At 32.8% G+C, this 15,663-nt stretch overlaps 1 protein-coding gene across 1 annotated transcript; it reads right to left on the bottom strand.

The window, feature by feature from the left end:
- Positions 1 to 5,493: 5,493 nt before the first annotated feature.
- On the bottom strand, positions 5,494 to 14,889 carry LOC132759675 (furin-1-like). The gene is made up of 11 exons (XM_060751485.1): positions 14,765 to 14,889; positions 14,190 to 14,324; positions 13,870 to 13,967; positions 12,956 to 13,044; positions 11,301 to 11,491; positions 10,913 to 11,113; positions 10,564 to 10,664; positions 10,201 to 10,307; positions 9,361 to 9,505; positions 8,752 to 9,041; positions 5,494 to 8,413 (listed from the first exon to the last, which is right to left on the bottom strand). Exons 1-11 carry the CDS (start codon positions 14,843 to 14,845, stop codon positions 8,124 to 8,126), a joined length of 1,728 nt encoding a protein of 575 aa, XP_060607468.1. The 5' UTR covers positions 14,846 to 14,889; the 3' UTR covers positions 5,494 to 8,123.
- Positions 14,890 to 15,663: the final 774 nt, after the last annotated feature.

Below are 15,663 nucleotides of genomic sequence, written 5' to 3'. Positions count from 1 at the left end.
AATGAATAATGTTTTCAGGTATTCACAGGTTATACAGAATACAATTTTTTTTCTCACTGAAGTTTAAATGTAAATTATAATTACTTGTTTCGTGTATTTGATTAACGAAACTATAGAAAAACCAATTATTACAGTCCAAGAGTTCTGTTTTAAGATTAATTTACTTTCAATGATTTATATATTTATTTATTTATTTTTACACAGTCACAACGCGATTAAAATTTCTGTCTATTCCAGCTTTTCACAAATATGGATGGCATTCGCTGTGTTTACAGTTAACCGATGTTGTTTTGTCTCTTTTGCATTTGCTGCAGTTTCTAAAGAATTTGGAACTATGCAAGTCTCCTGGCAATATACATCTCCAATAGCAAAGAGCACCTTCTCCTTTAATATGACAGTCGTACCTTTAAAAGCGTAAATAACTAGCTGCATCTTCCCCCGATTGAAGAGCTCTGATGCGCTGCTCCTTGATTAGTGGTGTTGATATGGGCAGATGGAGCACACCTCAGATATATGCGGAAATCATGCATTATATACTCAAAATTACACACTGCACGAGTTTGTCAACTTCAAGAGTGATGTTCTTGATTTTGACAAGGCAATTATCTTTATATTCTATTTGCTGAAATTTTGGTAATACGGGTAAAGTTGGCACATATCTTGTAGTAGTATAAATTGAATATGACACACGTGTAAAGTTGTATTACGTGAAATAGGCGTGGATCCAGCATCACTAGTTGACATAAGCGATGAAAATTTAAAGTTAACTCTGGGGTAGACAAGAATTGTGATGGTTCTTTTTGGGCTGACTCAGGGGTTGATGTCACAGATACACTTGAACTAGGCTTAGCAGATGCAAATGGCGTAAATAGGGATGAGGAATGTTGACCAACATGCTCGTCTAAAGATAATCTAAGCTAGGTGTAGTAAACAATGGATCTGATGTTGAACAAAAAGACACCATGGTAGTGTTTAAATATGGAACTGAGGTAAGTAGTTCTACAGAAGATGAAAATTGTAGAGATGAAGTGTACCCCTGTACATTAACTTTTTCATTAGCTCCTTCAGGTTTTCGAGGATTACCAAATGGTATTAAATTGTCAGAGGACGTGTGATAATTTGGCAAATTTACATTGACCTGTTGGCTATCTACATTATCTGGGTGTTCTCCAATATCAATGCATTAGTCTGGCGGAGTATGAATACATTCATACTCGTAAGTATCGGTATTTATAACCTTGTGTCTCATTCATGTCTTCTTGAATTCCTGGAACGACACACAGGATATTCTTTTCCATAAACATATTTGCATGCCACTTTTCTTTCATGCCTGTCCTGGATATGTCTATCCCATGGCACGTTGTGTCATAACCTACACAGCACTCTCTACAAGCAAATTTCCTTGCAAGATAAGGTAACAAGGGTATTTTTGCTAACTTCGGCATACGACAAGATACAAATATTGAAAATATTGTTACAATTTAGCAGCTATTTGCTTTTTACATTCTGTTAGTGACTAGTTTAAGGCGATTGTGATGAAAATTTTGAAACGATTTTGAACCTTAAGGCCTGACAGCACTTCATTGATTTCAAAGGGCCCCCACCTATTCTCTAGTTTAGGTGTTCTACCTTTAGTTCTCATTTCTTTAGTCAGCCATACTTTATCACCGATCTCGCAGGAAATTGAATTTGTACGATGGTCAATATTATGACGCGCGATTTCGTGTATATTACTACTGATAACATGCTTTTGTTGTATGAAATAACTTGGCGAAACTACCTCGGTTTCGGGTTTATCTGCACCAAACAATAGATCTGCGGGTAAAATTGGTTCTTGACCTAACATCATTTTACTGTGGGTGTAACCTGAAGATTATTGTACAGAAAATATGTAAGCTAAAAGTGAAATCCCGATCTCTTTGGTTACAATCAACGACTTTTGCTAATAACATGTATGCCAGAGTTTTAAAATTTCTTTGACAAAATCCATTAGTTTGGATGATATGGAGAACACCTAATTTTATAACTATTTAAAATAGTTCATAACTATTGGAATACGTTTGACTCAAATTGTCTCCTTTAATCAGTTATAATCTGTCTTGGGATCCCAAATCTATTAACAAATTTGGAAATAAAAATATCAGCACAAGTTTTAGCTTCTTGGTTCGGCAATGGATATAACTCCACCCTTTTAGGGAAATTGTCAATATCACCTAATATAAATTTGCTGCCTAAATTTGACAAAGGCAAAGTCCAAAAAAGTCAAGGCTTACTTGTTCCATAGGACACCCAAGTTGGTACTGCTTCATTTTGGCTTTGGCTCTTGTAAATAACAATTTCCATGCTTGACATACTTTACAACTATATCACCAATCTTTTTGGCTGCTCACCAGATAAAATAACTTCTGCAGTTTATATTTAGTTTTAGTTATACCCTAATGAACTACCATTCCATTGTCATGTGTTAAAGTCAAAATATTATTTCTCATATTTTCTGGAACTATCAACTGCCACTGATAACAATCCTCAATAGTGTACCATTTTCTATACAATATGTTATTTTTTAATCTTATTCTATTACCATTTTCTATACAATATGTTATTAATGTAATCGTTTTCTATCACACTTGGATCAGAATCTTTTAAAAACATAACTTTATTGGCTATCCTAGTCCAAGGAGGTCTTTTATTTTCTTTCTTCGAAGATAAAATAAATTAAAGATTATCATCTTTTAAAAACTCTTTATGTATTTGTTCAGTTTCAATTAGTTATATCCATTGATCCCTACTGTCTGTGTCAACAGAAGATCTAGCCGGTTGCTGTTCTAACTCAGTGTTCTCCAATGCCCTTGGATTACACCTTCTATATTCTCTTTATTCATTGAAGCTATTTTTTCTAAAGCTTCCTTATTCTTAGGTTTTTCGAGATTAACTATTCTACATGACTCTTTTATTTCTTCTTCATTTGAAGACTTCTCTCTCTTTTCACAATAGTAACACCTTTCACATGGCCTTCTTGGTAAACCATCACAATTCCCATGTTTTGTGCCACTGCGATGAGTTATTTAAAAATAGGAAGAACCTAGGGTCTCTAGCCATCCTGCTTATGGTCCACAAATTAATTTCATTTTCATTAGCCAAGATAATGCAGAATGGTCTGTCCTATTTTTAAAATCTACCCCATAATCATTGTGAAGAAACGCCCCAATTCCTTTTATTACTGAAATATTTTTTTCCTAGAAACACAGTTATTTATCTATATAATGCCAATATCTGTTGCATTTGGATACCCTAATAAAGGTGCTGTAGTAAAGGCTTGTTTAAGTTGCATAAAGGATCTTTGAATCTTTCAAGCATTGATTTTTCTGTAATCTATTCACCTGAACACTTTCTTACAGGGACAATAGGACTACTCCATGGCCCAGCAATTGGTTCTATAAATCGGCACCTATCATTCTCTGTATTTCAGTTTCTACTCCCTCTCTTATACTTAAAGGTAATCGTCTAGGCCGTTGCTTAAAATGGATTGCCAGTCCTGTATTTACTTTAAGTTGTGTTATATCTGTTTGACCTAGATCAGTTTTTGACTTAGAAAAGACAATTTGATAATTAATACGTATTTTTTTACCTCTAAATGTTCGAATCTGTGTTAAGTTTGATTTACACCCGTCATATATTTCCTTCAAATGCTGTAGAATAGATTCTTTACATTTGGCATTTTTTGAAATTCGATGTCAGAATTATCATGGTCACTTATCTCTAGTACATCAACTGGTACTACTTGACCGGCATTGGTTTTTAGTACAATTTAAACGGCTTAGTGGTTACATTCATTATACGTAATGGAATGAAACCACTGTTCAAGGACACTGAAGATTTTCCCAGAAATACACTATTGTTTTGCCAGTAATCATTATCAGATTCTATATTTCCTATTGAAAAATTAATATCTTGGTCATGTAGTGAACCTTTCACTATGGCCTCACTGGCGGGAAGGACTTTTGCATTTTCACCTAATGCCTTGGAACTTTAAATTTTAATTCTCCACTTGGGGTTGCCAAAATCTCTCCGCATGTGTCAATCCTAGGATAGAGTGGCGATCCAGGCTTCTGGACTATAGGGTAACTCTCTGGGACATGACTCGCTTGGTCACTATGTGTGGTGTTGCCCCCTTTCTAGGTCAACTTCACGAAAAGTACTGTGGTCTTGGTTACTAGTCAGAAAATTCACTGTTCAGACAAATAAAATCACGGGAGGTAAATCATGCGCTCCTTAACAACAAAAACTTACCGACATTTATCTCCCTTTGCTAAAATGTAAGCAAACGTGACCTTGCCATTGTTTACACTTTCGATCGATGACGGTTAAACTTAGGAATTGGATGGGCATTGATGATTATACGACACAAGGCGGTGATTTAAAACACTGGTCGTACAAAATTATTTCGTAGAGATGTTTTATCCTCAATAGTTGCCACAAATAAAACGTTTGCGCGGGTTGCGTTGATTGAACGCCGCCTTTCCTTGTTGATATTGTTTATTATATTTTGTGCAAAGGCTAAGTCTACATATTCATCAAGAGGCTGACTATACTGGACTTATTTAATTATTTCTTGACGTAGTCCGGCGTTGATTTCTTCCTGGAGGCGGGTAGACTGAAGATTCGCCCCTGGTAGCGGGTGAGCACACTAATGATCGACCGAGCCGACCAGTAAATAACAAAAATCATTTAGTTCTCGACAAGTAAATTTATGTAAGATGCGAATAACAATTAATAGCATTCTAGAAATACTTAACAAATATTTATTTTTTTAACACTATCTTACCTTCCTAAGCTGTCAGACCTCGACGAAATGACAAAGTGTGAAAATTTAATAAAAGTTCTTCAAAATTTACTACTGAAAACTTTAATTAATCGGCAAATATGATGCCAGAAAGTTCTAAGTACCTAAGTTTCTAAAGAAACCGGATGAAATGATAAAGAAAAATATGAGTCAGAGTAAACAGAGCGTGGCTGCTCTTTAGGAAAACTGGATCGCAACTGAAGTTTACCCTTGAATTTGACCCGGGTCATGCTGAGAGGTCCCCTTGACCCGATACTGGGCAAGCGCCATGAGTTACACTGATCCTGGTTTAAAAGGGGTCCGTAGAAATTTATGATCCGTACAGTAAGTTATGACCCGACACGCAGCATGCGCACTTGCAAAGAAGATGGATAGACGAAAACATCTGAGCGGAGAAATTTGGAATATAACTTGAAAATAAACAATTATACAAAATGGCAGCTGTAAAGAATTTTGGAAGAATGTGACAAAGGGTAAGCTTAAACAGTATGTATCAAAAATATCTAAAAAAAAAAAAAAGGCCTGACGCTGAAATACAAGAATATGTACGACAGAAAACAACAACATGAAAAATGAATGTTGCATTGCGGACATGTACATTAATTTAATACATGTGATAATGATGACAGGTTTAACATGTTTCGGGTTGAATAAACATGATAATACTATTTTATTATAACATACATAAAAGATGTTTATAACTACTTGAACATGTCAATATTCAATTTAAATATAGTAAATTAATGCATTTTTTATTATTTATGTTAATATATACATAATCTTCACTATTTTTACAAATGATCTTGTAAATGACTATTCTTACACATAATCGTGTCATGACAATGACGTCACAATATTTATAATTATGAATAAAGGTATCGTTATCTTTTATAATGAAATCATTACAATTATATTTAGACTTCTTCTAACATGTTTCCGATCTAACAGGGTTATATAAGCTTTCTAGTACCTGACATCAGAACATTTTACTAAGAAAATAATAAAAGCTTAACTAGATCTCCATAAAATTACATAATTATACGAATCGACTTAGATTTTTAATAAATGCCTGTAACGTGTATAATACAAAAAAAATAATTCAGGTTGCCCATTTAAGAAATAATTATGTATTATATAATGACTAGCAAAAAGCCTCAAAGCAAAAATCCCATTGACATGACTTCCGGCTATGCCTGTTTCTGTTCACAGCAGAAGTTACTTGAGCAATCAAAAAAAAAATACATAAACACCACAACAGTCTAACCCCGTAAGGTTTACCCCTGTAAGGATTACCATATGTTTTAGCTCGAAATAACTTGTTGAAATGGGCACAGGACTGGGGTAAACTATTAATAATCATGTTAAAAGATAATAATTATGCAAAAGACGTAATGACACATTGCTTCTTCTTTGACAAATACATAAAGTTAAAAGTTTAGAATAAAATTATTATGCATGTATTAAAGTGTATCAAGCTATATCTGATGTAATATTTTATCAAAATTATGTTGTTTTATACCCTTATTGTCTTTTTCTTGAAAGGTGTCATAGAATATCTATGTAATCTTATAAACATAATTACTGTACGCAAACGAAATAAAATTATACCAGCGCTGCTATTTTAATATGTTGGTGTTGAATACACGCAGGTCCCACTCTTTTTGTTTTCAATATACTGATAAATTTCTAGCACTCCAGATATTCTGTAACCATGTGAATCACAAACAATATTTTGACAATAAAAAAATCAAATATATAGCTTTATACACTTTAAAGGTATATTATGCCTCGTAGATCCACATTTTATAATTCTTTAGAACTGTCCAACATGTGTTAATGTATAGATTTAGAGCATGAGAGATAGCAGCTGACGAAAATAGCAGTGAACGTGAAGTAATGTGCCGCAAAGGTAGCAAAATGTAAACAAAGTAGTATTTTGACTTCCATACAAAATACTAATTAACTATAATTATATCAAATGCTCTCAGAGCCACAGAAGCAAAGGTAATTTATCTATATGACAAATGAATATTTTTATAGAGACAAGATACCAAAAATAAAATATCATAATAATAAACAATCATTGGTATTGAGACTCAACTCTTTACCTATTATTAAAAAAGATAAATGTATAAACACTTGACAAAACACAATTAGTAAAAAAGTCAATAAAAATGAAGTAAAACCACGTGTGATTTAATCTCTATAAAATTTTGTTGTATAAGACGATTAAATTTTCCAAAACATGCCTGTTAAACAAATATATACATGCATGATACTATATAAGAGATTCTGTTCCTCTAGTCAAGATATTATCTGATATTTGTAAAAAAATATAATATACATCTTCTGCGACTATTCAATACATAAATGCATGTAAAAGAATACGTGGATTGTACAAAAACAAAAACGTGTGTATTCTCAAAAATGTACATCGAGCTACACGTTATAAGATTAGCAACAGTCCGAAGTTTTATATCATACTTATTCCGATACTTCAACTACAAAAATGTACTTTATGTAATAAAATAACTAAATTTTGAAAATAAAAATGAAAAAAAAAAGAAATAAATTAATGACTAGACAAAGTTGTACATGTAATTTACCCTTACTGTTGACACTATTTTAAACTATGCAGGGACTTCAGGGTTTGGATTTCGTCTTGGAAGAAACTTGAGCAAAAACAAAGGAGAATAAATATTATTTCATCAGTTAAGATTTCAATAAATTAATAAAGCAAATCGAAAGAAGGTCCCAAACTACTTCATATCCTCACTCTGATATACATGTATTTTAAAAGCGGTAGATTGGCAAGACTGTTTAGTTATTTTCATGTCATATTTTTGCATCAGTTATCGTTTATATGAAGCAAAATGTGGAGGTTTAGCAAATGCGTTAAAATGTAACAAATATTTGAAGAAAGTTAATCATAAACTTAAATAAACAACAAGAGATAAGTTGAATGATTCAAGAAAGATTATACAAATGTGTACAAGCAACAAATATTAAAATAAGAGATAATGCATTGCGTATTTAAAGTATAAATCTCATACGGTTTTTAACATCAATATCAAACAAATTTCAAGTAGAAATATGTGAAAATCAATTAAAGTTATTAAGTAGTATACTATAAAGTTATTGAATCAAGTTATGCATGTTGCCACTTCCCTTATATTTTACTGCTATCTGATTGATTATTTACATGTTTCTATTTTTATATATTCATGGTATCAAACTCAAAGACGCACAAGTAATTTCACTTGTTAATTAATGCTACATTCTAATGGAGTTGACATAGCACCGTGTAGTAAATCTTTATTATTAAACCCATCAAAACGTATGTAAGTTTATTATTGAATAGTTTCTGAGATGCCGCGCCAGATTCAGGTTTCATTGTGTTACCAACATGTTCTTTAATGTTCTTGCTATTTTCCGTAAAGTTGTCTTCACCGTCTGCTAATTTATCCGCTGCAGTTGAGGACATGATGGTGTATTTTCCTTTACTGGCTTTAGTTTTATTAAAAGTTCCATAAACAGTTAAAGATGTTGTTGATCCGAGGTTCGTCAAGGCTGCAATAACGTACAGAAATATGCTTTGTATGGATATGTGTTAACCTAATACTTGCTTATATATTCTCATCTCTCAGATATTTCTGTAATGTTTAACTTATCTTTTTATTTTTTCTTCAATATTTTTTCTCTTCGTATGAAAGTTATCATCGCTATATAACTTTGCTGATAAAAAATGCCATTGAATAATGATGATTAAATATATATAATTATTTCAAAAGGTTTTGTGCGTATATTTCCTTTTTACTTCTCATCATATTCTTATTCAAACACAGGGTGCAATGGTTTAAAATGCTCTATCAGGGTTAAAAAGATCATAACAGAACAATACTAGTTACCTGATTTCTGACCAAAATGTATTCTAACCGTCCAGTTTCCAACTGGAGATTCTCCCAAGAAGTGGACACTGGTCAAATCTCTAGGTGCATTGTCCTGGTCAATATTTTTGCCATCTGTATTATCTACAATAACAGACGTTGTCTTGCTTGGAGAAACGATTTCAACGCAAACACCCTCCTGATTAATGACATCGTGACCTATACGTAACACTACTTGCTCTATGGTACTTACATGAGGACGATATGGATCTGCTTCCATATTGAACTCTATTGTCGTCACCATCTTAACACTTGAATGAAATAAAAATTCTTATTAATTCAGAACAACATGCTAAATACAGACTCATGGAAAAAGCATAAAAACAGCTAAAATATATTCAATTATGATATGTTACCAATGCGACCCTGTGCCCAAACTAAGGCTTCACGATAAATTTAACCTCGATAGAGTAACATCAAAATGTTTCTCTTTCACATAGTGTTGTTCAGCATTGATTGTTCTGTAAATATCAGTACAAAAATAGAACAAGTAAATGATTTACTTAAACAATAAAAAAAAATATTCAAGTAACTACATGAACTTGAATGTTACAGATGATGTTGACTTACGATTGTCTTCGCTTTTCGAATGTCTCAGAGTGAACTCGCACGTAGTCTAGCGAATTAGTATAGAGCTTTCCAACATGACGCCACGTCTTCGCTTTTGTAACAGCTTTGTCGGCATTCAGTAAACCAAACCCCAAGACAGCATGAACTGAAAATAATATGTATCCTTATGCAATCCTTACCATGCTAAATATCTTAAACGGAATTATCCCTCTATAAATCTTGACAAAACCGTTCATAATTTTAGAGAATATTTAAAAGGCCTTTCTTTTCCTTATTTATATTAAAAACAATAGTAAAATGGTAAAAATTACAGATGGGTTTGTTCGTGAGACATAAAAAGGAGACCTCAGCAATCAATGCCAAGCAGTACATGCACTGAAATCATGCACTGGAATCATTGATTCCAAAGGACAAGACATATATAAGAACACTGAGATAAAATACGGGGAAACATTTTACAATGGCCACACAAAACTTGCTGTTGAGAGTTCAAACGATTTCCTTTCTTTTTGAAAAAAATACTGATTTCATGGAATATATAGAACGAATAAAACTTGTTCTATCATCTATGTTGCTAAAGTTATAGGCAGATAGATACATTTACAATGTTCACTAAAACACACTCAAATCACTCAAATACAAATCTATATATGCAGATGCATGAGCGTTGATTATCAATTTTCATTTCAGCAAACAAACTCCTTACCAGAAATCAGCCGTAAAAATATATACATTCATAAAAAAAACTCGGTGTAACCAATGGTAATTTTTTATAATTATTTCATCTTTGATTTTCAAAGGTATACTGTATTCAAAAAGTTTTAAGAAAATACTTCTTACAGTATTTGCCGGCTGCATTCCGATTAAATAATTTCGATTCTGCAAGACCCTCTAGGTCCGATGATTCTGCTAGTAAGAGCTGAATATCCCTGAGTGTTAAATCAGATCTAAAATAATAAGGTTAAAACATGTACGTATGTATTTAAAACGTATGGTATAAATGAAATGTTCACGCACACAATCGACAGGAGGGACATGTGCAATGCAAACTGGTCAGCCCGTGCTAACCCTTGTTACAATTATTCATAGGATATCCTCGTGGGTATACATATTATAATCGTTACGAATAAGCTATAAACACTAAGTATTTGTACACATACATAGATGTTTACGAAACAAATAAGATAACGAAATTGTCGATACCTTGCTTGTAAGACTAGAGCTATGATGGCAGACACTTCTGCAACAGCCGCCGAAACGCCCTTGAACGATCCAACACATGCATTGTTGAATGATGATGTCATCTTAAAAAACAAACATTATAATATAATTAAGATACTGTCAGCTTGAAAAAGTAAATAGGACAGGAACGTTCAATGCATAAATATTTTCTTTGCAAAATAAGTTTATGTAGTTACATTAACTTTTTGGATTTTTATCTTTACTTTTTTAATTATGCAGAAAACGAAAAGCAAATTTACTCGATTTCGTTTGACAACTTAGTTTCATACAAAATCAAATGAAACAAAACCATCATCGTTGCACTTCCTACCATATTATTTGTATTGAGTCTATTTCCATCACCGAGGCCAGATGTTATCACGCATGCGCTAACTTCGGAATTCTTTGGCAAGGAACCTCCAATATTTACGCTATTGACTGCAATGGTATATATATTGTTCGCGTACCCACTGCCTGTAATTCCATCGGATCCATCCGGAAAAACATAGATTGATCCAAGCCCATTCCTTCCCTGTTATTTAAAGCAAAGTGATTTTCAATTGAATTAGTTTTTCGACTTCTATATTTAAATTTTAAATAGATTAAACTTAATAAAGAATATAGTTTGTCTAAACGGTCAGCTCCATTTATTACACGCATTTATGTGTTATCTGATATATCATTGTATCTATTATAGTCATTCAATTTAATCTACTAACCTTTGTTGCTCCGTGAAAAATAGCTTTGGCCAACACATCGTCAATTGGCCCAAACCTTCTGGGTGGCGACCAGCTGTTTGAGTAGATATGAATATCTTCGATATGGTACGATAAAGCAGCACCCATGATATCACTGGATGTGTTTAGTATAAATATTCTGTGTTTATACAACACGGAAAATATCTTTAACGCTGAAAAAGAAATGAACATGTCTTAAGGTTAGAATTCATTTGATTACCTGTAAACATTGCGTAACAGGGCATACTTTTCATTGTCATTGTCTCTCATGAGCAGACTCAATACGAGGGATGTTCAAATTGAAATGCAACTCAGGTTATATTATGTACTTAAGCACGCTTTCCATCGCCTACAGGCATCAATTATCTATTTGTTGATACCAGTTTTGTGTAAATCTGACTTCTCTAGCATCGACTACATAACGAGAATCAGTGCATACTCGAATATACTAATGATAAAATTTCTGGTAAAAAATCTGCTTTCGCCGTGCAAATAACATAAAAAACAGCTGTTTTCTTTTTATAGGCCCAAAGTGATATTTCATTAAATATGCTCAATTATGGACCTTGCATCAGTTACTAGGTGGGGCAAGAAATTTGCAAGTGGAAAAACGGCCTTGCAAGATGAACCATGTGGCCATCGCAGAAAGACAGCAGCCAATCCCAAAATCATAGAAAATGTCAGATAAATTGTATCGATGGATGCAATATTCACTGTTACGGAAATAGCTCAATAGGTATCTCAATTGGGGTAGTTCATTTAATTCTCATCCGCGTGAAAATAGTAAAATCTTTGCTAAAAATGGACCCAAAATATAATACTCGCTCGTTTGTAAGTATCGTCACAGGCTGCATTTCTATGAGCCCAAAGGAAAACATGAAAACTAGATAATGGCTACAAAGGCCATGTATAGCTTAACGCATAATGAGCGTTAGAAACTGATTTTATTTCCTTTGATGTTTGTAATGATCAGCTAGATTTTGATTTTTATACGCCTGATATTGCTCAAGGACGGGCCTCAGAAGATAATGTATGCAATGCTCGGGGGTTTCGTATGCTTGATTTTTGTAAGTCCACATCATTGCGAAATAGTTCAATAGACGCAGACTGGCGACAGGTTTGCCTTAGTTCAGGTGGCTGCATGACAACACGTCTAGCCACAAAGCGGCTGTTGTACGCGATTTTTAAGGCAGAAAAAGGTTGAAGAGCTTCCGCAAACGCCGCAATGAAAAATGTTTAGGATAAAATGTAAAAAGTACCTAAATTATAAAATGACTGTCCCGTTTTTTTTAAAAAATGAACGCTACCGATACAATCCGAACGATATTTATAGAAGTTTCCGTGAGACACCTGGTTTATTGGTTATTTGTGCATAATAAAATAAGAAATAGAATACAATTTTTGCAAATTTTATAGTTTTTTTTACTTTTACCTCTGCTCATACCATTTACTGTTGGATGGGTATAAAGTTAATTTACATTACAAATATATCAAAAAAGGATTATTACAAAAACACCATTCGTTCTTATATCAAGAAAAATAAAGAATATACATCTTGTAACTACTTATATTTTTCACATTGCATATTGATCTAAATATCAAAGACTTTGGACCAAACATTACAATATTTTACGTACGGACAACTTTTCCAGCAAAGGCGATTCCAGCATTGCACAATCCGTTTCCTTTCTCAGCAGCTATTATACTTGCGCATCGATTACCGTGACTGAAACAAGTATAGAAAAGATTGTACAAAATAGTCTTTAAAAAGGTACAGGGAAGCATAAGAAACTGGTAAAAGGGAAGCTTAGCAAACTGGTAAATAGTAAAAAAAGTATTTCTGATTAATGCGTTATAATAAGGTCACTCAGACTCAAATTTAAATTCGGGCAATTTTCCCACATAATTATACTTGGATTCTTCCAAACAATATATATGATAATGATATTTACACTCTACTGTCTTAGATGATGAGTAAAAAGTTAAGTTTATTGTACTTGTTTTAATACTTTACGCCGACACTACTTGATGTATTCATGAATAAATCCTACACGTACAATAAATAAATCTAATTAAAATTAAGCAACGCAGATGTAAAATTATGTAACACAATTGCAAGCTATCTACACTTTTTACTCAAAAATAGACGCCAATTTATAATTTTTAAGTTTAACTATAATTTTACCAGGTAATCTACGAAATGTACTCCTTTGTAGAACCGATATGAATTAAAACCCAACAAAAATAAACAAACAAAATATGTAATGCGTCAATCAAACCGAGCAACATTTTCAATTTTGTTTAGGGATACTTATTTTCTCCATTCATCGCCACATCAGCGTTGTTTGTGCCGTGTGGAAGCTATAAAAAGTCGCCCAGTACATTCAATCAGATATGTTTTATTTCCGATCCTTAAAGATCTTTTAGCACGATATTATTGTTGTAAACTCAATGAAACCGAGCTTGCAACATTCTCAATTTTGTCGTTTTGGGCTTTCTTTAGGGATTCACATTTTCTCTATTTGTTTAAAGACTATCTTGAATTACTTACTCGATATAACGCATTGACTCTGCCTTATAGTTATTGTCGATGTCTTCTGGAGACACGTCTGTTGTTTTGTCTAGGAAATTATAAGCCAATTCCATATTCTGTTAAAAATAACGTATTTCTGTTAAATTGAAAACTTCATATACTTTATGATAGAAGGTTTTGTTGTAAAGACCAACAAAAACAACTCTGAAATTGGAACAAACTGTTGTGTTCTTTTCAGCTACAAATTTAGTCTAAAAATTTACATATCTTGCAACATTCACCTATACCTGAGTCAATCGAAAGCATCATTACTAAAAAATATTTACAAGTTTATATACCAGATTTTTTCTAAGGTCGACGATGTCAGCAGATATTCCTATGTCCGTAACAGCAATTGTAATACCACTTCCGTTGTAACCCTTTTTCCAGGCATCTTCAACATGCAAACCAAAATAGTTCAAACTTTCATCATACTGAAACAAAAATAATCGATCGAACCTAAAATCTAAATACAATATTATCGATTTCTGATATAGTTTTAAAAGTAAACATCAATATGTTTTACCAGGATAATTAACAAACAAGCTACTAAAACCTTCATAGCAATCATTAATAATACAGTATCATTTCACTTTACTCTGTTTTGCCTGCAACACCACCATATGAATCTTTGAATTAGTAACAGTGCTATATGTACATGAACATAGAAAAGATTTATCTATGACACCTTAAAGCATTGCCAGATTTGGCGCTATAAAAGGGAAGTGAAATGCCGATTATTTTACCTTTATGTTTTTTGGGGTTTTTTTTGAAAATACAATATGTAGGAAACGATTTAGAGATGATGTCACGGTAAATAGTGTTTATGCATATATTATGATCGAATGTCCGCTAGTTAAAACTTATTTCATACCTTATTGTCTGTATTTTGCCATGGATCATGTAAATCCCTTTCATTTCTTATATCAACAGGCATACCATCTGTTGTACCCATTTGAATCAACTTCGTATATGCTTTCTCTGCTTTAATATCAACTGTCTGGCAACGGGAAAGATTGTAAATTATTAACCAAGCATATTTTACTGAATAAAGAAAGCCTTCAACATATTATTTTCCCATACTTAATTTTAAGTTTAACACCTATGTCTCATTGAAACTTAATGTCGTCAAAATGTAGGGCTGGGGCTGGGGCGAGTATTCGAGTACTCAGATAATCATGAATCAGATAATCATGAATCAAAATGAAATATTCGTCAGTCAAGAGATCGAGGATCGCGATCTTACTTGATAATATACATTTACTTTTTTTACACTCTAAATGTCAAAATAGAATTACAATTTTAGTATGAATTATGCGATGTTTACCTTAATACAATTTGCCAATTAAAGACATAATTATAAAAGACAGGAAGTAAACAAACATGTGCCATGATGCTGAGCTTGGAAGTCATTAGTTTCGAATAAATGAATTACTTTATCTTTATTGAGCACTATGTTTCGACATGAATATAAAAACGTATTGTGAGTCTTTATATAAAGATTTACAATAACGTGACATTATCGAAAATGGTTTTATTTTTAACAATCCAAAATTTGCAAAAGTCAAGTTAAAAATCTCGTGTAACATCACACATTCTGTCTGCAGCAATGGCTGAAAAGGAGTCGCGCCAATAAAATTCCACCAGCAATATTTACTTCCAATGTTTGGAAATACTTTGGTATTTCGATCAATTGAAACTGAGAACTAATGTTCCTGTTTTTATGGGTGTCTTGATAACAAAAAAATCGTGGTTCGATTTGTGAATTGCTGA

This window comes from Ruditapes philippinarum, unplaced genomic scaffold (assembly GCF_026571515.1).
Source record: "Ruditapes philippinarum isolate M1 unplaced genomic scaffold, ASM2657151v2 ctg6070_1_1_1_1, whole genome shotgun sequence".
NCBI classification, from domain to species: domain Eukaryota; kingdom Metazoa; phylum Mollusca; class Bivalvia; order Venerida; family Veneridae; genus Ruditapes; species Ruditapes philippinarum.
Note: the sequence above shows the minus strand (reverse complement) of the source record. Positions and strands in the feature narration are given on the sequence as shown.

Excerpts from the sequence above, each read along its gene's own strand:
- LOC132759675 (XM_060751485.1), bottom strand. The coding sequence starts at position 14,845 with ATGGGTACAACAGATGGTATGCCTGTTGATATAAGAAATGAAAGGGAT. Across the intron at positions 14,325-14,764 it reads GGCAAAATACAGACAATAAG|TATGATGAAAGTTTGAACTA; the intron begins GTATGAAATAAG and ends TTTTTGTTTCAG. Across the intron at positions 10,665-10,912 it reads GACTCAATACAAATAATATG|ATGACATCATCATTCAACAA; the intron begins GTAGGAAGTGCA and ends TTGTTTTTTAAG.